Source organism: Garra rufa, chromosome 7 (genome assembly GCF_049309525.1).
Source record: "Garra rufa chromosome 7, GarRuf1.0, whole genome shotgun sequence".
Lineage (NCBI taxonomy): Eukaryota > Metazoa > Chordata > Actinopteri > Cypriniformes > Cyprinidae > Garra > Garra rufa.
The window spans coordinates 28,285,601-28,310,097 of NC_133367.1; the positions used below are offsets into that span (position 1 = coordinate 28,285,601).

The 24,497-nt window shown below is 34.8% G+C and overlaps 1 protein-coding gene across 3 annotated transcripts; it reads left to right on the forward strand.

Moving 5' to 3' along the window:
• The first annotated feature begins 341 nt into the window (after positions 1 to 341).
• Positions 342 to 23,540, forward strand: bsg (basigin). Of its 3 annotated transcripts, none has more exons than XM_073844048.1 (9): positions 342 to 546; positions 11,609 to 11,959; positions 12,712 to 12,886; positions 14,359 to 14,447; positions 14,585 to 14,724; positions 16,939 to 17,218; positions 20,461 to 20,485; positions 20,666 to 20,739; positions 22,501 to 23,540. In XM_073844048.1, the coding sequence occupies exons 1-9, from the start codon at positions 477 to 479 to the stop codon at positions 22,560 to 22,562; spliced, it is 1,266 nt and encodes a 421-aa protein (XP_073700149.1). In that variant the 5' UTR covers positions 342 to 476; the 3' UTR covers positions 22,563 to 23,540. The 3 variants fall into 3 exon arrangements, with proteins under 3 accessions (XP_073700149.1, XP_073700150.1, XP_073700151.1); XM_073844049.1 differs by having other exon boundaries at positions 20,473 to 20,485; XM_073844050.1 differs by lacking the exon at positions 11,609 to 11,959 and having other exon boundaries at positions 346 to 546.
• Positions 23,541 to 24,497: the final 957 nt, after the last annotated feature.

The following is a 24,497-nucleotide window of genomic DNA, read 5'->3' on the forward strand; positions in this document are numbered from 1 at the left end:
AAGAATATTTGACTGATTTTGTGATCCAGGGTCACATTTTTTCTCTCATTTTTGGAGCTAATCAGTGCTGGCCACATGTCACTCAGTAGCCTGACGACACAGAACCAAAAATCCCGCAACTTTCGTTCTACATCACGGAAAAGTTTACTAAGCAAAGTATAATTTTAGAGGAACTTTGAACAATATACTCACGCTTTACAATAACACGGCTGGTTAGTTAAAGTGTCAGAGCCCCTTACTTATTTTACGTACATTCTGAAATCATTTTGCATACTGTAGAAGACAAACAGGGCGGTGACTTTGAGGACCGGACGTGATGACGCAGGTTCGCTAGCCTGTATACGTGCGCGTTCTCGAGTGAGCTCGGAACAAGTAGAGGACGACGAGGCTTCATCGGGGGCTTTGCTTCATACTGTGTCTGCCTCTGGAAACAGGCTCGATATTTGCACTGTTACGTATTTAAAAAACATTTAACCATGAGAAGGAAGCTGTTTGGCGTAATTCTCGCCGTTTGTATCGGCTGGTTTCAAGCCGAGGCTCTGACAGGTAAGGCGTCTCGTTTTTCTGTTGATTATGTAGCTCGCAAGCTCGTTTTTCACAGGCCGACTGTTGACACAAACACGACATAGGCGACAGGGTCGACTGTATTTACACTGTTTGTACCTCACAATAAAGTAAAAACTTTGAAAACGAACGTTTGAAACGGTTTAAATTGTTTAAAAGCCGTTTAAATCGTCTGTGGCGTTCGAGCCTATGGGGAAACAACTCACGCACATAGAGCTATAGCAACAGCCGAATAGTTGCTTCACTCATTAAAGCTCTTCAAGTCTTTTTATATTCAACACATAGGAAATATGTATGCAAAAATAAAAGTGTATGTAGTATTAGTCTAAAAGAGGAGTTAAACATTCATGTTGGTTACATAAATGATGATGATCACGGTGTTAAAGGAAAAGTACAAACCGCACAAAATCCACCATGTGGATTTGCTTATGTTTAATGTGCAAGAACCTTTAATCCCAACTCGGTGTTGTAACCTCCCAAGTTACACATTTCTTAAAATTGGTGATCTTCTCTCTGAGGATCTTGCTTCTTAGTTGACCTTTAATTATTACAGGATTCAACCTAACTTTGCTAGATAAAATATTAATGCCTGTCCTCTTCCCTAGCAGGTCAGTTACTCCAGTGAATGATGTCTTAAACACGGTACGCAGCAGGCAGCCATGACAACCGGTGCAGACTAGTTTTCTAGAGGCCTACTGTCAAGTCTAGTAAAACATCAGTTGAGAATAGCCTGTAATCATAAAATGGAGACCAAACATGTTTGCCCAATCATGAAGGAGGAGGCAGCCAGGCAGCAATTTTCATCTTTTAGTCTATCCCTGTTCAGTAAAAGGCTTAGCTTAAGCTCATTATAATGTTCCATCACTGGAAATGGCACGGGAATCCAGACAAACCCAATGAACTCGTAGGCGATCAACCGTTGCTTACTTACAGTAATGGAAGTTAGCGGTTTAGTTGGAAATGGCGATCATGTACTGCGAAATGTCTATTTAAATATATTAAATATCCTTCCCATGCTTTTAGATAAATCAGTTGGTTTGCATGATGAATGAACATGGCAGAGTAATGAAACTCGTTTTGTTTTATGGTCCGGCACCATCATAATTTGTTTAGTCCCCCAGCAGCAGCTGATGAATGGCAGAGTTAGTAAATCCAAACCTAATCAGTTTCATGCTCGCAGTTAGAAATAGAGCACTCAACACCCTAGAAGGTGTTTTTCCACATGTAAGCATTGATACTTCCTCAAAACGGTACAATTTGAGCAACAAGTTTGCTCAAATTGTTCTTGAGTTGACACATAATACACAATTATATGGCAGAACACCAGGATGTTGGAATTTGTAGCTTCTTCAGATCAGAATTAAAATTAGATTTTCCCCAGAGTACTCAATCTTCAGCTCAGCTCAGTTGAGTTTTGCTCGATAAATTGGGTTAGAGCAAATGGTCAGGTATTTCTCATTCACAAGTGATTAGGCGTGAGAAGATTTTGTTTGTGATTGTTTTGTGCTTGGTGACAGCCATTTTGTTCTGGAAAGGGTGCCTGTCAGCATGTGCCCGGTTGATTTGTGAGGATAGTCCTGTCCTTCAACTTTTTGATTGTTCTCACCAAGCTGTAGAGATATGCAAAACTATGTTCTTTCGAAACTTGTTGCTGGGTTGCCTGAACCACTAGATGACTAGTCTAAAAATCGAATTAATGTTAAAAATCATATTGTATTCCAGTGGAAAAAAAACCCCAAAACATTCTTAGTAGATTCTTTCCATTATCCTTCAAATTGCGCAAATTGAAAATACGCCCAATGGAAACATGCCAATTTGGCAAAAATTCCCATATACAGTAGTCAACATTCGAACTGGATCAAAACCTTTCATCAAATTTGTCTTAAAACCAAAAAAAAAAAACCTGTTCTTATCTTAGGACACCATTGATGAACTTTTTTGATCCACTTCGGATGTTGACTACTGTATGGCAAAAACAGTTTTTGTTCACATGAGGTGGTTTTTCAGGCATTTTTAAAAAGGAATATTTTTATTTATTATTATTATTTTTTTTATATTATACAGGCCCAAGGTACACAAAACTCCCAGAATTGGCTGTCTGTGCTGCTTTGCAAAAGATACATGCCTGCATCTTCTTAGATGAAAAATAATGGCTAGTGCAGTGGCTGCGATATGTGTAAACCTTCCAACATCCGTCACCATGACTTATCACGAGAGGGAAAAAAATTACAGTTTAGTCACATAGCATGAGTTACTAGGAATGCTGTTACTTTGCAATTGTATTTGCTTTTTTTTTTTTTTTTTTTTTTTAAATCATACAAATCTGTAGTAGCTAGTGACACATGTTGGACCTCTTAAATCGTTTAATCTCTTTAAATCCTGCCTGTCCACAATCAACTACCAGCTTGCATTGATTTTTTATTTTTTATATATTTTTTTTATATATTGAGGCGCCCATACTTCAAAATCTAATCAACAACTGATAAAAAGAACTAAGACCCTACCTTAAATTTATTTATTTTTGTTTCATTTGGATATACATAATGCATCAAATTGATTAGGGGTGGTCATTCGTACTAATTCCTACAAATTTGCAACCTCGTAAAATCTGTACTATTTTTCACAAAATGTTGCAAAATTGTACAAATTGTGCCAGGTCGTACAAATTCACTCGAATTAGCTACTCGTAAAACGTGTATGAATTGTTGTGAGATTGGGTGTTCTAAATTGAAAAATATGTCGCTAAAAATCATGAAACCTACGGATTTGTACAGATTAGTCACCTTGTAAAATATGTTCGAATTCCCATGAGATCTGTGTCATGCCACCTCGTAAAATCTGTGTATTATTTTACAAAACGTACAAATTTGTACGATTTGGCCACCTCGTAATGTATGCACAAAGTGCTGTGAGATTGGGTTGTGGATACATTGAAACTGTGGTACTTTTATTGTGGCGAAACGATTAAAAAAAAAGAGAACCACAGTGTCTAAACCAGTGTTTCTCAACTCCAGTCCTCGGGACCCACTGCTCTGCACATTTTGTATGTTTCTGAGTCTGACACACTCAGTTCAGTTCATGAATCTTTCTACTAATGAGCTGATGATCAAAATCAGGTGCCTTAAATGAGGAAGACATACAAAATGTGCAGAGCAGTGGGTCCCGAGGACTGGAGTTGAGAAACACTGGTCTAAACAACGCTATATCACAACCAGTTTGTACGTATTTTATGTGGTGGGTACGTACAACCTCAATTGTGCCTTTTTTTTTTTTTTTTCTTTAAATTAAGTTTTCTTTGAGGGGTAGGTTTAGGGGTGGTCATTCGTACTAACTTCTACGAATTTGCCAACTCGTAAAATCCTTACAACTTTTCACAGAACATACAAATTCGTACAAGCCAGATCGTACAAATTAGCTATGTAAAAATTTGTATGGATTGCCATGATATTGGGTTGTCTAAATTAAAACCTTTGTAATATCCGTAGGATTTTTCACAAAACCTACGAATTTGTAGAAGTTAAAATATGTACGAATTGCCGTGAGATCTGTGTGATGCAACCTTGTAAAATCTGTGTATAATTTTACAAAACGTACAAATTTGTACGAGCCAAGTCATACGAATTAGCCACCTCGTAAAATATGCACAAATTGCTGTAAGATTAGGGTTGTGGCTAAGTTTAAACTTTGTTTTAGCGTTAAAATATGTCGCTACTTTCATAGTGTTGAAAAGGTAAAAAAAAGGCAAACCACTGTGTCTGAACAATGCTATCTCGCATCCGGTTCATATATATTTTACGAGGTGGCTAATTCGTTTGAATGTGTATGACTTTAGTCATGTGATTTTGTATGTTTTTTGTGCGGGGTTAGGGATGGTCATTCTTGTGGTTTCCTACTTATGAATTCCTACGAATTTGCCACCTCTAGGGGTGTGACGAGATCTCGTGGCACGAGATCTCGCGAGACTCCGATGTGTCCCGCGAGATCTGACTGGTCTCGCGAGAACGTGACGATATCATGGCAAAACATTTTGCAATGTTTACATTAGGGCTGCATGACTAATAGTTATATACATATCACGATCTCTATTCAAACACCCATCTTATTCATGAATGACAACGATTCAGCATTGTCTATTACAACTGTTTCACGCGCTCCACTGACGCTTACCATGTGAAAGTTATTGAAGACATTCAAATCTGCATTCTTACTGCAGCGGTTTCAGAAAGCAACACAGTCTTTTTAACCACATAATCATCATCATGTCTTTGTTACAGACATTTAAATAAAGTACTGGGATAAAAGCTTATAGTTTGGATATAAACACTTATTGTCTACTAGAGTTGGGGTACTCGGACTTGTACTCGGACTCGAGTCCGGTCTCGAGTACAATTTTTAGCGGACTCGGACTTGTCACGGACTCGGATGCATTTTGACTCGGACTTGACTCGGACTTGAGCTTTTCGGACTCGGGAATTATTGCCGAGTCCAGCCGAGTCCAGGGACAGTTGATGGAAATTTTACTGACTCGATGCATTATTACGAAAGTGACATTCAGTATTATTGGCATGTGTTTTAAAGTCTTGCCGGTACTTGAAAGCCTGCCTCTCAGTCAGCGCACAATGCTGAATTAAACTCTTTCTCTATTGCTACACACTTACACGAAAGGTAATGTCAAAATGCATCGTCTTGGAGAGCATTCATGTAAATGCTATCGGTTTTGTGTTGAGTTAGAAATACAGATGTGTCAAAATATATGATCTGTGCGTCCGGTCTTAAAGCGACAGCAGTGTAAACCTGCCACAGACTGCGTCATAATCAAACAACAAAATAAAAAGAGAAAATCAATCACTGCTCTTGATTGAAGCAGTTTAGCAATTTTAATAAGAATCATCTATATTTATTATATACGGTGAAGATTGTAGAGAGTTTTATTTTTACATTTATTACTTCATTAAATGTTTGTAGTACACTATTTCTGTGGTATACTTTACTATATAGATCAATCTGAAAAACGTATAAAACTATTTCATTTGTATTTTGATTATTATATTTATTTATGCTTTTGCTTGTAATTAATTATTAGACTGTTTATTTTCCTTCAGTAAGCTTGAGAATGTTTTACTTACTTACTTGGGTGTGCATTATTTTCTAATAATTCAATGGCCCGTTGTCAATAGACCAATTTGGAGTAGACGTTACAGTTATGTCAGTAAAAAAATACTATTTAAACCTATAACATTTTACATTTACCTATTTTATCACAGAATTCAGAATTTTTTTATGTCGTTTATATGTTGTATTTAAGACTTTAGAACTCAATTTAACGCAGCAATAGCAAGTTTGTCAGTTCTGAGGGAAAAAATAAACTCATGACTTTAGCTGAGAGGAAAAGGGAGAATGTATTTTCTTATCAGAATTGTGAGATATAATCTCGAAATTGAGAAAATAAAGTCAGAATTTTATTCTTTTATTCCATGACTTCCATGTCATTAACCCTCACAGCCTCATTTTCATCTTAGAAAAATATGTCACTAGCTGTCCATCTCTTCACCTACCCCTCCCTTTATCACAGATTCATTCTTTTACTCGTAGGTACAGTCCTGTCCTTCCCTTATAATTCCCACATTGTCCTTGCCACATTCTAAAAGCTGTTTCACTCTGAAATATGTCATTATATCAAGTCAGTCATAACTTCTGTTACATGACTTTAAGTTTGCTGAGCAGGACACTAATGAGATGGTGTGAAATAAAAAAATCAAAATGGCAATATGCAACAGAGGTTTCCTTTTGTTACATTTAAATTGTCATTGCCTTATTGTAGTTGTACAAATTAAAGCAAGGTTAAGATACTGACAAACAGTAGTTTTTAGTTGGACTCGGTCGGACTCGACTCGGACTCGACCCATTTGGACTCGGACTTGAGTCCGACTCGCCCCATTTTGGACTCGGACTTGACTCGGACTCGACTGGTTAAAGACTCGGACTCGACTCGGACTCGACTTACGTGGACTCGACCCAACACTATTGTCTACAGTAGCGATCAAAAACGAAAGTATAACACGTCTGTAGAGTAACGTTTATTCTCTTCACCAGGAGAGGGCGACAACTGCACGTTTAAAAAAAGTATTTGTCATTGAATTAAACATTCAAGAGATTCCAATAGTGAAAGTCTTTATTAATTGAGGCACGGGCTCCTTCATTTTTTTTTATTTTTTTTTTTCAGTCTTAAGCAATGAACATTATTTCAGAACCACTAGTAAATTATGTAATTTTGTTTAATTTTCTAATCCATTTCAGTGTTTCCCACAGGTTTGAAGGCAATGTGTGGTGGTCAGCCCGGGGGGGTCTTTGTCCGTGGGGGGGGGGGGGGGGGGGTTGCAGATGAAAAGAACGATTGGATAGGGGATACGATTGGATCCCCTAAAGGTTAATAATTAAAAAAAAACTGTTAATAATTGGTTACACAGAACTTTGTTACGTTAATTTAGCACCATATACAACAGCCTACTTGCTGCACAGTCTAAAAATTTTGTTAGGGCACCTTATTTTGCGGGGCTTCCTAACAAGGTTAATTTAGTTTTGCTTTTTTAAATTCGTTTTATTTTAAATAGAGATCACGATTTCCTAGCAATTCTAAACTAAGCAAAATAATGTGAGACAAAATATTAATTGCTTCAGTCTATTAAAAAGTGTTTAATTCATTTGAATGAATTATTAATAATTTAATACATAATATTTTAAAAAGAATATATTTAATACACCAACTTTTTATATTAAATTTATGAAAAAGTGGTTTGAATGAAAAAATGATTTGCTCACAAAAACAAAAACTGGATGAACCTGAGTTTTTGAATCAATCTCTAGTAGGGCTGTCCCCGAATAGTCGAAGATTCGATGCATCGATATGCGGAGCCTGATTCGACCACCGATCTCACAGTCGAATCTTCGCGGGTGAAACGAGCATCACACCATTTTGGCAATATAGGGGTGCTCAATGTCTAACTGCACACAGAACTACTAGATTTTGTACGGACATATTAAGTTATAAACAGCCTTAGATTATGATAATGCAGTAAAAACAAAAGTGAAAAGAAAGAAGCGTTCAATAAATATTTTAACGTGTTTGTGAACAAATCCAACCACCCCTGTGACAGATTTAATTTTCACTTGCCCTGATCCATGATGAGATGAGGACTGCAGGGATTAGGCAGCGATCACACCGAACGCGTTTTTGCCGTTGGAGGCGCCTCTTTTGAATGGTTTTCTGTTGGCAGTGAGCGTTCTGCGCTCCGTTAATGCGTCCCCGGCGCCTCGCGTTTTTGCAGGAGCGCTCTGAGCGCCTGAAGTTGAAAAAAAAATATCAACTCTGAGCGGAAAAACGCCCAACGTTATTCGCGTTGTTTCCCATTGTCCAATCTTTCGGGTCTTCGAAAGTTTACCGTCGCTTAAAAAGTCCGGAGACTGCAAGAAATAGAGGAGAAACCTTTGGTGTCTATCATGGGAAACCAGGGGCTGTATTATTTAGGGTTTCTGCTAATATGACAGTTTAATTAACAGCAAAAAACTAGATTTTAGAGCGTTCGCGCTATAATCCTTTGATTTGACTGACAGGACAGCTGTTTTGGTCGTTGCTTAGCAAAAAAGGCAGTGCTGTGCGCCTTGCGTTTTTAGGCCGCGATCACACCGAACGCGTTTTAGCAGTTGGAGGCGCCTCTTTTGAATGGTTTTCTGTTGGCAGTGAGCGTTCTGCGCGCCGCTTATGCGCACCGGGCGCCTCGCGTTTTCGCCGCCTGCTGCGCCTCGCGTTTTTGCAGAAGCGCTCTGAGCGCCTGAAGTTGAAAAAAAATCAACTCTGAGCGGAAAAACGCCCAACGTCATTCGCGTTCTTTTCCATTGTCCAATCGAATGAATGGAGAGGCGGGCCTTCTGTTGTGGTGATGAAAGTTTACCGTTGCTTAAAAAGTCCGGAGACTGCAAGAAATAGAGGAGAAACCTTTGGTGTCTGTCGTGGGTAACCCGGAGCTGTATTATTTAGGGTTTCTGCTAATATGACAGTTTACTTAACAGCAAAAAAACTAAGATTTTAGAGCGCTCGCGCTATAATCCTTTGATTTGACTGACAGGACTGCTGTTTTGGTCGTTGCTTAGCAACATAAAAAAAACCGCAGCACACTGCTCTTTTATTAAAAGTCACCAAACAAGGCAGTGCTGTGCGCCTCGCGTTTTTAGAACGAAAAGACGTGTTCGGTGTGATCGGGGCCTTAGAACTAAAAGACGCGTTCTGTGTTTTTATTTAAACCTAAATAAGTTTGTCTGTCAGTTTTGCAGTCAGGCAGGCAGTTTTGGTCGCTTTATTAAAAGTTGTTGCTGTGTGCAGTGTGTAAAATAAAATAAAAATTGTTTTACCCTCCTGCTGACTATAGTGTCGTGTCCCTCCTATCCCATTCACACACACACATAAGCCTAGATGATTCGACTATCGGTCGACTATAGAAAGATTCGAAAATTCTGATTCGACTATGAAAATTCTTAGTCGGGGACAGCCCTAATCTCTAGTAGTCAATGACAAATACATTTTTTAACAGTTGTTTCCATCTAGTGGTGAAACAAAGCAATCGACACAAACATTGAAGCGCCAATTACTTTCAAAAATTGACGTGCTCTGTTTTGATATCTCTACCATAGACATCACATCAGTGTTTATATCCAAACTATGACCTTTAATCAGAATATTGCTGTGATAATATTAAAGACTGGGTATTTGAAAAGACTGTTTGTGAAGCTGTTTTGCCAAAAAGCTTTTTTTTTTTACATAAACATGATGACCGCTCTCTCTATAACCGCTCTCTCTGCAAATATAGATTTGAATGTTCTGGTAAGTCTTTTCAAAGTTTTAACAGACATGAGGAATCGTTGTCATTTACAAATGATCGTGTGGGTTTTTTAATTTTTGAATCTCTATCATTATTATTATTATTATTATTATTTTGGTCGGTGTTGAATCTGTGGCGGTAGGAATTTAATCTGTGGCGCACCGCCACAGATTCGTCTATGTGTGGGAAACACTGCATTTTTCTTCAGAATCGTGATCTCCAGTTTATAAAAGAAAATTGTTTTTCAGTTTACCCAGAATCATGCAGCATTTTTATTACTGCATATAATTCATTAAAATATAAGTTTAAATTCAAAAGGTACAAGTTCAAATCAGAATGCACCTACATTTGTTTGATTTGTTTTTTGCATTTTGTGTTTTTTGTTGAATAAAATACTATTGTCCCCTATATATTTCATCATTGAGGATTTATTTAAAAAAAGTTAAATCTCGTCTCGTCTCGTTCTCGTGAACCCAAAATCTCGTCTCATCTCGTGAGATAAGCGTTTCGTCACACCCCTAGCCACCTCGTAAAATCTGTATGATTTTTCAAAAAATGTACGAATTCTTTGACAAGCTCAATGTACTTTTAGGGTTAGCAATCCTAAAAGCCTTGTGGTTAAACAGTTATGACTTGCAATGCAGATGAATGCCTTTTATTGGGAGCGATATTCAACATTCATTCATCATTTATTCATAAGCTTGAGCCAAGAAACTGTAATGTTGAAACAAGTGACCTTAGTCAGTATCTCTTCTGCCAATTAATCCACATGTCGGCATGTGAGGAGATGAACTTATTGACTTGTTTACTAGAAGGGGTTAAGTAAAATCTAGAAGTGGCAGACTTTGTACCGACTGATACTTTTTGTACTTTGCTGTTCTCCCTGTTTTGAGTTATTTACAATTTAGGCTTGAAATATTAGGCCAATATGTCTACCTTATGTTAACATTAGATTTAAACACTTGTATATATAAATATGTTGAAATTCCTTTTAGAGTTTGTTTATAGAATAGTTTGATTTTGTGGTCCACTTAGTGAATGTTGGAGGTGACCTTTCATGGTGGTCAAATGAATGAAGCCTGTTCTGCTTTCAAAGGGCACATGTTATTTCAGGCCTAAGGCATGTGTGGAGTCCCATTGCTCCAACTGTAATGTGCATTGTGGACATCTACCCTTTTTACCCTGCCCTGGCTAACACTAAAACATTTTTCCCTCAGCAGCGGACAAAAAGGGAGCAGTACCTTACTCTTGTTTCAAAACCAAACACATTGAAAGCATGTGCTACACCGCAGGAAGCAACAACAGGTCTCAAAGCATTCTTGTCATTGATGTGAAGGGCTGTTGTTTAAGCTGCTACGCACGTACTTCCATGTCAGTTCAGGGCGTGTGTATTGTTCTAAGGTGATCAGAAGAATTTCGTTGAAGTTCTCCATGGGGGAGTAGCACGGTACAACCTTGTTTTTCTCCAGAGGACATGTTCCAAGTCTACATGAATGGCTTCAAAATGGTTGTTTTTAGGTTCATTTACTGTGTTCATGTCAATTGTGTATTCATAATCATATAACAAGTTTTAAGAAGATAGTTTGCTCAGAAGTGAAGATCACCCTCATGTCATTCCAAACCTGTTTGACTTTTTTTCTGTGGAATGCAAAAGAAGAATTTATTTTTTTTTGGTCCATATGTTAAAATGCTGACAAAAGAAATCCATTAAAGTTGGTCAAAGTAACATTTTATGTTCCACAGTAGAAAAAAAAACATGGTTTGGAACGACATGATGGTGAGTAAATGATGACAGAATTTCCTTTTTTTTGGGGTAAACTATCAGTCATCACGTCATTCATTTCAAAATTTCATTTTCCATTGCATTTCTTGATATGCTAAGCTTTGGTTTTAATGCACGCTTCAACTCATTCTCTTATTAAAATGCTTGCTTCTAATGTTCTTCGGTTGGATTTTGGTATCATGAAGTGTTGAAGTCTTCCATCATGATGCTCAAAATCCAGTTTGTTTCTTGTGTATGGTTTCTTTGTCCTCCATTCTAACGTTTCTCTCTTTTTCTTTTCTCCTCTGCTGTTTCTTTTCTTTTTTTTGCCTGCCTGTCTGCTAATCATAATTCATATCATCTCAATGAACTGTCCACACTAAACCCAAATCACTCGTCCAATGTCCAGCGGGCTTCATAAAATCGCCTTTGTCTCAGATGAAACTCATAGAAGACAATGCTGAGCTGGATTGCGAGGTCATAGGGAACCCCATCCCCGAAGTTCAGTGGTGGTTCATTGAGGGTGAAGAGCCAGATGAAACGCTCACTCAGCTGTTTGACGGCGCGAGAGAGGATCGCGTACACATCAATGCCACCTATATCAACCACGCCACCAGCACGCTCATCCTCACCGACCTAACACTCAACGACACGGGCATTTACGAGTGCCGTGCATCAAACGACCCCGACCGCAATGATCTCAGGAACCCACCCAAAGTCAAGTGGATTCGCTCACAAGCGAACGTTATAGTGTTTGAACGTGAGTTGTGTTGTGGAAACGCAATGTCTCCACTAGCGTAGAGGAGGAAGTCCTGTAGATTAAGACTCTCCCTTGCCTTGCCCTCCGCCTTCCTTTTTTTATCCTTCGACCAGAAACCAGGTCACATGACTACTTAAGCACCATCTGTTCCTTCATAGTAATCCGATGCCTTCTGAGCACATCACTGCCTAGCGCTTGAGATGAAGTTGAACCTTTTAAAGAAATGGCATTGATCGGTTAACGTTACAGCTGGTCAGAAGGTGTTAAATGCACTAATTGGCATGCATGCTCTGATTAGGTCTCATTATTGTGGCTTGCTTTCAGTAAACATCTAAAAAGCTCTTTAGATGTGTGATCTTAGAGCATTACTTTAGGAAAAACTAGTTCTTTTCCGCAACAGGTTTTCACAAGCTCATGGTCTCCAAACCAGTTGCTGGTTGGTTGAATTTTGTTCCCTCTTTCCCTTCGTTTTCATTACAAACTGCTCACTCAGTGTTTCCCAGTAGCTCACAGCCTAAATGTACCTTCACTTCTCCTTTGATAGAGTGCAATGTGCCTTTTGGCGCACATTGTGGTGAACATCTGGACTGCAATGTTCCGATCCGTTCAGTCATGTGTCAAAAAATATTTTTTTACAGTGCCACATCAAACCCAGAGGTTGGTAGAGTCATTTTGAGCAGTGGGCACTTTTGTTTTTCTGTTAAAGAGTCATAATGTTATGAAAACTGATGTTTGTGTATTTTCTGCTACAGATGCAGTCATCACAACCAAACCAGAGGTGGTGAGCGACCAGAACCAGACCGCTGCAACGCTCAGCTGCAACCTTACCAACCCTTCTTCTGCCATCAAAGGCTTCTATTGGACCCATAACGGCAAGCCCATTGAGAAAACGGATTCATCCAGTGATAAAGCTTTCACTGAATACGAGTATGTTCCTCAACCTTATGTAAATGATTGCATGACTAAAGAAGAGTGAAATGTAGCACACTAGATGTATTTCCCAGATGTAGTGTTTACCCATCCATCCAGGTTCAAGTGCAGCTTTTCAATTTGTGCGATGGGGTTGTTAGCAGCAGTAGCGTGATTAAGAGCCTCCGGCACTGCTCGTTCACTGACCCTAATTCCCATTAGAACTGCTGGGGTGGAAAAATATCCATGGGGATGCCGGAGAGGCGTACTGGAAAAGCTGTTTACTTTTATATATGGGCCATTCCTAGAGGATTAGTTCAATGTCAGACTTGGAACTGTCTTAAATTCTTTTTTTTCAAAAATGTTGTGTATGCTAATTGTATAATAGCTAGGGTACACATTTCTAGTAATTGTACAATGAATTTTCAGAAAGTTTTGAAATATTTGTCCTCTTCCTAAAATTATCACTACTGAAACACCGTAATGTATAATGTAATAAGAAGGGTTATGATGACCTATTAAGTTTTTGCTTACATCTTCCCTGCAAATACATATTTTTTTATTTCATTATAAAGTTTTCAGCAGTTCATCAAATGTTTCGGCTGTGACAATTTGAGGGAATACTACCCATAAAAATAAGTATGTCACTACCAAAACTTCACCAAATGTTTTGGTTCTGACAGTTTTGGGCAATAACACCCAAAAAACCAAGGATGTCACTACCAAAACTTCAGCAAATGTTTTGGCCGTGACTGTTTTGGAAGTGACTATTTTAAAGAATAACCCCCCAAAAAAACAATTTGTATTGCCTAAAATTGTCACAACCAAAAAATTTGGTGAAGTTTTGGTAGTGACAATTTTAGGCAATAACACCCATTAAAAAAAAGGATGTCAAAACCGAAACTTCACCAAATATTTTGGTTGTGATGCTTTTGGTAGTGACAGTTTTAGGGAATAACACCCAAAAAACCTAGGATGTCACTACTGAAACTTCACCAAATGTTTTAGTCGTGGCTGTTTCGGTAGTGACAGTTTTAGGGAATAACACCCAAAAAACCTAGGATGTCACTACTGAAACTTCACCAAATGTTTTAGTCGTGGCTGTTTCGGTAGTGACAGTTTTAGGGAATAACACCCAAAAAACCTAGGATGTCACTACTGAAACTTCACCAAATGTTTTAGTCGTGGCTGTTTCGGTAGTGACAGTTTTAGGGAATACCCCCCCCCCCCCCCCCCCCAAAAAAAAAGCATGTCACTACCAAAGCTTCACCAAATGTTCCTTAAATGTAAACAGAAATGTTTTTTTAAATATATATTATTGTGGGTGTCAATACAAAATAAGAATTGAATTCTTAAATGTGTTTAAATGCTTGTTAAATGTGCTTTTGGTTGTGGGACAGCAGTTGTTACTACAATGCTGTATCGAGGGATCTCCATTGGTGTGTAAAACAGTGTAAAATGTATAATACTTTTATTTTTTTCCATGGCAGAATTAAAAAGGTTGATTACCACTCTTCTGGAATATATGCATGTGTCTTCAAAACAGAACCTGAGGTTAATGCAACCATTGAAGTTAAAGGTAAGAACACTTGACAAATGCATTACTGCATCTGTATCCATCATGCATTTTTTTTTTTTTTTTTTTTTTTTTTTTTTTTGTGGAGGTATCTTGTGCATGAATGTACTCATCACCAACAATTATGCTCTTCCTGTTAGCTCCCCCACATGTAGTGGCCTACAAACACTCTGAGAATGCTAATGAGAAAGACAAGGCTGTCCTAATATGCGTGAGCCATGGATACCCCCTGCCTACTGACTGGAGTTGGTACATGCTCAATGATGATGGAACCCAAAAGGTAAGTACGCTTTTACTAAATTGTCATCCATGAGATTGGTAATGCGATTGCATAAGGTTGCATAAGGTGCAAAGGTGTGTTAAATGACACTTGGCATTGTACATTAACAATGATTTGACAAATGTTATGTAATTAAATGGAAAACTCTGAATAGCACCCGTGGCAGGATTTCTGTCGGCTAAATTAACATATCAGTTTGCTTTCTCACTTTGCAGCTTTAAATCTGGCTAAACAAACCAGCTGGATACAAAATAATGCAAATAGAGGGTAACAGTCGTGACTTTAAACATTTTGGCCGGACTTCCTCATGTTTTGGTCACATTGTTTTAACCGCTTGAGGTGATGCTAGTGTTTGCATCCTCTCAACCTTGAAAGCAAACTGCCTATCTTTTTCTACTAGTTCAACATTTAGTCAACAAATTTATTACAAATTCATTGTTTGTGACGTGTCCTGCTCTGTGGAGCATGCAGTGTCATGTTAAAACAAACTTGCTGCCTCTAGAGGCCACTCTCCAACAATGGATGCAACCAGGTAAAAAAAAAAAACCAATGGTGCAGTTTAACTGGCAAAATTAATTAATCGGTCGACCCCTAATTACAGTAATTATATTCAAGCTGTTGTGACTAATTTACAATTATTATAGCACTAGTTGTCGTTGTATTAATATAATTGCTACAATTTTATGTTCAGTTTTTTTTTTACTACTACTAATAAAAAGGTCATTATATTAACTGTTTGTTTATATATATATATATATATGTATGTGTATATGTATGTGTGTGTGTGTGTATATGTGACCCTGGACCACAAAACCAGTCTTAAGTTGCTGGGGTATATTTGTAGCAATAGCCAAAAATACATTGAATGGGTCAAAATTATAGATTGTTCTTTTATGCCAAAAATCATTAGGAAATTGAGTAAAGATCATGTTCCATAAAGATTTTTTGCAAATTTCCTACTATAAATATATCAAAATGTAATTTTTGATTAGTAATATGCATTAAGAACTTAATTTGGACAACTTTAAAGGTGATTTTTCTCAGTATTTTGATTTTTTTGCACCCTCAGATTCCAGATTTTCAAATAGATGTATCTCGGCCAAATATTGTCCTATCCTAACAAACCATACATCAATAGAAAGCCTTTTTATTGAACTTTCATATGATGTATATGTATATGTATATGTAAGTATCTGTGTATATGTAATTAATAATAATTGTTAGTTTAACTGATAGTATTAGTATTTATATTAATAAACTGTTGTTCAACCTATTGTCAAGTACTATATTACAGAAATATAATAATATATTTTAATAATAACAATAGTTGTATTAATACAATTGCTACAATATTAAAATAACTGTTTATATTTAATTTAACTGTTATTGCTAGTAATTATATTAATTATATGTTATATATTTAATGTTATATATTAAATACATGTTCAACCTATTGTCAAGTACTGTTACATGAAATATCTGGTATAATATAAAATGTATTATTGTTATTAATAATAATCAAAAAGTTGTTAATAGAATTGTGACAATATTAAATTAACTGCTTATATCTAATAATTATTTTGACTTATCTCTAGTAATTTATATTGTGTGTATATGTGTGTATATATATATATGTGTGTGTGTGTGTATATATATATATTACTACTAGATTACATAAAATATTGTATTAATGCTACAATATTATATTTAACTAATATAGTTCTAGTAATTATATTAATGGATTTGTCCTATTGTCAAGTACAATATTACATTACATAATATATCACATATGTTATGTATTGTCATTATTAATATTATTAGTATTATAATTAATGACTGTTGTGCCCTAGTAGATAAAAGTAGAATAAAAGTATTCATATTCTGTAGATTGTTGCATATTTTTAGCAATAATAATAGTTGTATTAATTGAATTCCTACAATATTATACTACTTTTTAACCTGTTTCTAATAAATAATTCTATTAACTGTTTGTTTATATAATTAATTTAACTGATATGGTGTTAGTAATTAAATTAATATAATTACTGCTAATCAGCCTCTTGTCAAGTACACTATTACATAAAATTAATTATTATTGTTTATAATGATAATGATGATGATAATACTACTAACTTTTTTTTTTTTTTTTTTTTTTTTTTTACCAAATCCTGCAGCCTTATTAACTTAACTTGATTTTGCATCCTCAACCCACAGATGCCCATTGTCAATGGCACTAATGACAAGTATGAGATCAAGAACACCCCCAACAAGACCACACTGTACGTGAAAGATCTGGACATCAATGAGGACATGGGCTTCTACCAGTGCCAAGGCACCAATGATATTGGATTTGCCACAGATAAGATTCAGCTGCGCGTGCGTAGTCAACTGGCCGCACTTTGGCCGTTCCTCGGCATTGTCGCCGAGGTCATTATCCTCATCACCATCATCTTCATCTACGAGAAGAGGAGAAAGCCAGACGAGATCAATGACGGTACGTGACAGTAGCTGTTTTCTGTCGTAATGATATTTCATTTCCCATTTTCGTGAATGTACAGATGATCAGTGGATGTAATTTTACTTCTTTATTTTTATTTTTATTTTTTTTGTTGATGAAATTCGTAATGGTGCAAGATCCGATCTCAGTTTGATTTTTGTATGTTGTATTTTATTTGGCTGAAGTGTGTGGCTGTGCCTTAGCTGAGTCTATTATTATTTACGTTGTTTATTTCTCTGTTCGCTGCTGCTTTTACGTTGTGGTAAGTGCTCAAAACTGCATGTCAGACTGAAGTGGATTTGCTTAAACGGGTGGTTTTGGGAGTTTGAATGCTCTCCCTGATGGGCTGAGAAGCACAACTCTTTCACTGGCGGTTTGTCATAAATAAGAAGATAAAACCAAGCAGATTTGTCAGACTTAAGTTCAAAAAAGGCAACTTTTATTTGTTTTCCCCTAGCCAGTGAAAGCGTTTAGCTGAGTCTGACATATTGCAGTTCAGAATGGGTTTTAAATGTCAAGGTATTTTGCATAATAACCAAGATGACATTTCAGACGGATCATGTTATACTGCCTTGCATGCTCTCTGCATCATCTTCTCTTTGCATGATGTTCTTCAGCCCTAGATTATAGCAGTGGCTTTTTTCTACGTCTCTGAGAGGCGGCACCCATATGGCACAAAGGGTGGCAAAATATATAATCTTGGCAGTTTTTAGCGTTCTTGGTGTGTTTGGACATGCTCTCTGCATGGAAACCTTGGCAAGAGTCTCTTTCAAACTCTGAATCAGCTTTTTAGTTGGTTTTTTTTAAGTATATGTTTGTTGGGTGTCAACTCGCATTTTATTTAAAGTTTATTTTCTGATTGTGTCTGTCTGAAGCACAACCTTGCCAGTAGCCAGACTACTTTATAATGTTTTATTAAAGTCTCACATATAGTGACTTCAGACCCACTCAATTTTATTATTTCTACTATTTTATATGCATATTATAAAATATACACTATTTACTTGTACTTTTTTTGCATTGTATTATAATAAACCGCATATATAGTGACTTCAGACACCCTCAATCTGTATTACTAAAATTATGAATGTATATAACTTTAATGCATTACTTTTATTATTCTATTAACTTTTTTACAGAAATTTATAGTAATTCAAAAATCTTCATGAATGATTTATAGACCTTCTTAAAAATGCATGTATTAAATCTTTCATTTGCTACACATGAATATTGTATACAGTTTGAAAAATAGACTTAATGCATGCAGTTTTGTTGGGGGTTTGTTTTGAAACTTAAAAAAAAAGATAATTAAGTTAAAAGTTATTATACACTATTATATAATCAAGGTCCCCACACACGTTCATGTATTGATAAAATTTAGTTTTACATATTATGAATGTACATATACTATATACTCTTTACTTTATTGTATTTAATCTTTGTTACAGACATTTATTGTGATTTTAAACACTCAAAAAGGCATATTTCTAAAATTATATACAATTTTCATATAATAATGTATCTTTATGCATTTTGTGATTGCAAAAAAAGTAAAAAAAAAAAAAAAAAAAAGTGGTGATTTGAGTAATATAGTGGCAAATATAGTGACTTCAGACCCCCTCAAAAATCTGCATTATTACGAAAAAATTTTTTTTGCTACGTGTATATAGTTTATATGCCTTACTTTAATCATTGAATTATCTTTTTCTTTTTTCTCAAACAGACATATAGTGACAAATCTTCATAAACCATTTATACATTTTAAAAGCATGTATTCTAAAATATTTATTTTACATATTACAAATGAATATAGTATATGCGGTTTGAAAAAAGTCGACATCCTGACTTAATGCATGCAGGGTTTTGTTGATGGGGGTTTGTTTTAAAATATAAATATAAATCAAATATGATAACGTTGAGTATATATTATACACACCTATGTAAAATAAAAACATTTAATTATAAATCAACAACTGCATAGAATATGTAAAATAATGTTTTATAAATACAAGTGTGTAGACAATATATACTCTTTACTTTTGTATTTGATTTTTGTACAGACATTTATGCCTTCAAAACTTCTCAAGTAGCCATATTATATATTTTTTCTTATAATAATTGTAGTATCTTACGCATATTTTTTGTGATTTGGCATCCCCGAATGTGAGTATTATAAAATATACACTTATTGTGTTTTATCATTTTAAATGAACATGTATGCATTTTGAGGGATTTGAGGTCACTGTATATTTATTACACATTATAAATGTATAAAATGATATGCTATTTACTTTGAGATTTGTAAATACGTGTAGTTTTGTAGAGGTTTGAATTAACAATTTTATTTTACATATTATAAATGTATAGATATTAATACATAGTCTTTATTATACCTTTTACACATTTTGTAGTGACTTAGTCCCACAAAATAAGTGAATATTGTGCCTGAAAAAAAACCTTTTAAAACTACATTCCGTCACAAAAACGTTATTTGCAAAATTATAGTGAATTTGGGCGTCCACCATGACACCACGGAGAGAAATACCACAAGCGGAGTGATACAATCGGTGAAACGGTTGGAGTGCTGTTATCACTACAATATCGCACTCCTCTCAGCCAATCAGATTCGAGAACCAGAAAGCACTACATATGCCAGAGGCAGGACATTTTTAGTGATTTCTTTTCCGTAGGAAGGTTTCTGGGTGATATTCTGACTTGAAGTCCAGTGCAAGAGTTTACAAATGTGCTATAATGCTGTTAGAGAGCCTTCACCATGATTGATGCAGAAAAGGAACTCTGTTTTTCTCTGTACTACTTCCGTAGGTGAGGTTGTGCTACAAACAAATAAGATTTGATCGGGAATGTTTGTTCTTGGGTTGAAAACCACTAAACATATCCTTTCAATCCAACATCAGACTGCATGGTTAATGTAAATGCATTATTCTGCATGAATCATTATTAGTAGTGCTGTGAAAAGACTGATAGTGTTTAGTTGACGTGTACAGATTTAGCCGTAGAAGTAAGTGAATTTAAAAATAAGGTTAATAAGGTTTTCCAACCCCCATATTGCATTACTCATTAGGTGCTCTGCTTTTAAATGTCAGGTTCTCACGGTCACACTAGAGTTTAGACAAGCTACTGTAACAGTTCAAGTAGACTGTAGTCTTGTACATGTCACCTTTTCTAAAATGAGTGTTTAACTGTTTCTTTCTCTTTTCATGTGTCCCTGCTTCCTACAGATGATGACTCAGGATCTGCGCCATTGTAAGTGATATATTTGTTGATGTTGAGGTTATTTGCCTTGAAGTTCCTTAGAGAAAAACTGCACAATGTTGAAGTCGAAGCAATAGCCCTAGATGTACTTCTAGCTCAGGAAATTCATATACACATCAAAGGGGACTGATGGAACATACTGCTGTGTTTTTTGTTTGTTTTTTTCCTCAGGAAGAGCAATGCCGCTACAAACCACAAAGACAAAAATGTGCGGCAAAGGACTCCAACTAAAGAAAGGAGAAAAGGTGAGAGATCATTCTTTAAATATTATTTACAAATTTAAAATTAATGAAAAAAAAAAAATACATATATATATATATATATATATATATATATATATATATATATATATATATATATATATATATATATATATATATATATGAGAAATTTAATAGTAATAATTTGTATTGTGCAGATTTAAGTATTTGATAGAAAGCACAATAAATATACAATTTCATATTTTTATCATTTTAATTTTTAATGTGCATCTTTTTTATATTGTACTTTCATAAATAATCACTAATCAATTTATTTCTGTTAGACTATTTTATGTATTTTAATATAAACGATTGAATGTTAATTTAAATATAAAAAAATGGAAACACATTTCAGCTACAATGTGGTAATATGCAAGTGTGTTATAAATTGAATGTAAATCGTAAAAATATTTATTATTATTCTCAACATCGTCTATCTGCCCAACCCGAAAGTGTAATATACATTTTTTTTTTGCTCTAATTTCATACAATAATAAATAACATTTTATTAGTTTAAAATAAAACAGATTTATTAGGTTAAAAATACAACATTTAATGTAAATAGTGACTTTAAATTAATTTTAATGAACTTTGAACCCATTTTTAAACCCATTTTGTGAATATTTATTATAATTTGTATATCTTTGAATTCTATTATAGGCTTCTTAAATTTAATTTATATATTATGAACTAATTAAATTGCTTATTTTTTTTTTTTACAACAAATGTTTGTTTGTTAGTTTAAATTAGTCACCAGTTATATGAAATGGTTTATTTAGTCACTATATTTGATAAATAATAAATATTTGTTAGTTTTCAAAATAAACCATTTAATATAAATAGTGACTAATTTACTAATTTAAACAATTGTACTTTATACAACTTTTTTAAACCTATATTGTAAATATCTATTAGAATTATGATTTATTTAAATGTGTAGCTTTGTATTCTATTAAAGGCTTCTTCATATGTATAATATATACTATATACTGTAAGTATTCGTTTTTTCTCTAAATAACTGTATACAATAATAAAAACGAAAATTAGTTCATTTAATGTAAATAGTGGCTTAATTTAAACTTATTGTATTTTATACACTTTAAAAAAAAACATATTATAAATTTATGATGATTTTTTTATGTATCTTTGTATTCTATTGTAGGCTTTGTTAGTGTAATGTGTATAATATATATTTTTTTAAATTATAAATATTTAAATCATTTAATGTAAATGGTGCTTTTTGGTGTTATTTAGATGTTTACTGTACTTATTTTTTTAACCATATTATACATTTATTATGATTCATTTTTTTTAATGTCTATCTTTGTATTCTATTATAGGCTTCATATGTAATATTAGAACAATAAACAATACATATGTTATTAGTTTACAATATACATATTTATGTAATAAGTAAAAATGTTAATTTAAGTATTATTGTAAAAAAACAAAAAAAAACATTTAACTGTAAATTGATTTATATTCTTTTTGTGTATTAATGTAAACTTTCATTGCACTTTATATTTTATACTTTATGTAAACAAATATTGGAGGTCTTATATAATGTAAATACGCATTAAATTAAAAAAATAAAATATTAGTTTATGCATTTAAAATAGTATTTGTATATTATTATTATTATTATTATTATTATTATTATTATTATTTTTATTTGTTTACACATATAAGCTACAAAAACACTTTTGAAACCACATCCAGCTGAGTTTTTATTCCCCTACCTTTCAGGTTTCCTGATGACTACTGTTGAAGAGATGCGGAGCATTGAGTTTCTGAGTAGCACATTATAGTGTGCCCTGCGAGTTCTTAACCCTCTGCTTGAGTGTAAATGTCTTGATTAATTGGTCTCCTTTTAATTTTATTCCTATCCGTATTGTGCTGCCAGCAGATGGCTTTTAAAATGTTTTTTTGGGAGGGAGGGGGGGAAACTGCATGATTGTATTCTTACTGTAGGTGTGTGTTTAGTGAAAAGCTCTTCATGTGGGAATGTTTTGTTTTTGTTTTTTGGTCTTCCTGGCTTCTCTCACTGTTCATCATGAGTGTGTGCAACACCAACTTTTCTGAAACTTCTAACTTTAGTGTAATTGTGTAATTGAATCACTGTTCAGCCGCATGAAAATCTGACCATGTTTGATGTATACAAATAGACGGCTCAATCAAGTTGGCAGTCGTCTTTTTACTTTCTGTACGCCTTAATGCTTAGCCACTTTATTGTACATGCTGTTTTTGAATTATTGACAAGTTAAATTAACAACTTTTCTGTGCAGTACTCATGTCGTCGCTGTACATTTAAAGTGCACTATTCCATGTGGATGGTCAAATGCCACTAACAAGTTTCAGTTTAATAATCTCAAACAAGCTTATTTCAAAGTTGCTAACCTAGTTTTTTGATGTTGACTCTTAGGATTCCTCCTGTCTAACCCTTAAGGACCAAGTGCTAGTACAGTGTGTCATTTGCTGTTCGCATAATCTGTTATAAATGGTTTCCCATATTCTAACATGGAGGACAATGATGTTTAGGTAATGTCAGTGTTGGTGGGATTTTCGTGCAGGCTTTTGCTTAAATGATACTCTCCTATAGACCGTCATACTTTCATTGTAATACATTGTGAAGTATAGTGTCTGGACGTGTGCCATTTCCAAGTTAAGAGATGCATAAAATTAAGACCTTCTTAGACATAAATTATTTTGCCTTGGCTTCATAGGAAATCTCATACACTGTCGACTGTACTGACTTGCACAATCTGAATAAACCTGTTTGATTTTAACTTTTGTCGTTTGGATATTGCTTTGTGTTCAACCGAAGACGAAGATGTCTATATTGTTCTTTGAACCACCATAAGAGGGCGACATTCACTCAATTATTCGGTTCTGCTGTAGGGAGCGGCACTACGTGACAAACATCACAGCGTTATTGTATTGGAAACAACAGGGAGCCGCTCCAGAATATCAAGCATATGTTTAAACCTTTATTAGCTGTCAGAATGTATTGCCACTATTCACAATTATGCCAGTGTGAATATTTGCTGACATTTTAGGTTCCATTCACTCCGCAAGAACAATGTAATTTGGTAGTCCAGATCTGTAAAGCTACAGAATAAAATAAAAGTCTTTATGAAGAACATATTTTGTGTTATTAAATTTAAAGTGTGCTTTTTCTGTGGCCTAATGTAACCCTAGATATAACCCTAAACTATCCACCGCATTTGTGACCCTGGACCAGAAAACCAGTCATTTGTAAAGGCCAACAATCATTAGGATATTAGGTGAAGATTATGTTCCATTAAGATATTTAGTAAATTCCCTACTGTAAATATCACAATTTAGTAATGTGCATTGCTACAAATTTAATTAGGACACGTTTAAAGGCGATTTTCTCGATATTTTTGCACCTTCCAGATTTTCAATTGTTTCTAGGCCAAATGTATTATCCTAACAAACCGTACATCAGTGGAAAGCTTATTCAGCTTTCAGATGATATAAATGTCAAAATATGAACATTATGAATAGTTTTGGGGTACAGGGTCCCTTTTTGCAACACGTGAGGTAAGATATTTTCTTTGAATTAGCGAGATTTCCGATTCATTATTTAACTAAACTACTTGCTACAAACGATAACTTTTGTGATTATGATAAATCAAAATATATTGACAAAAAGCTTACCAGAATAGCCTTTAAACCAGCACAGCGTACTGTTTTGTACTGTTTTGGAAGCAAATGACACC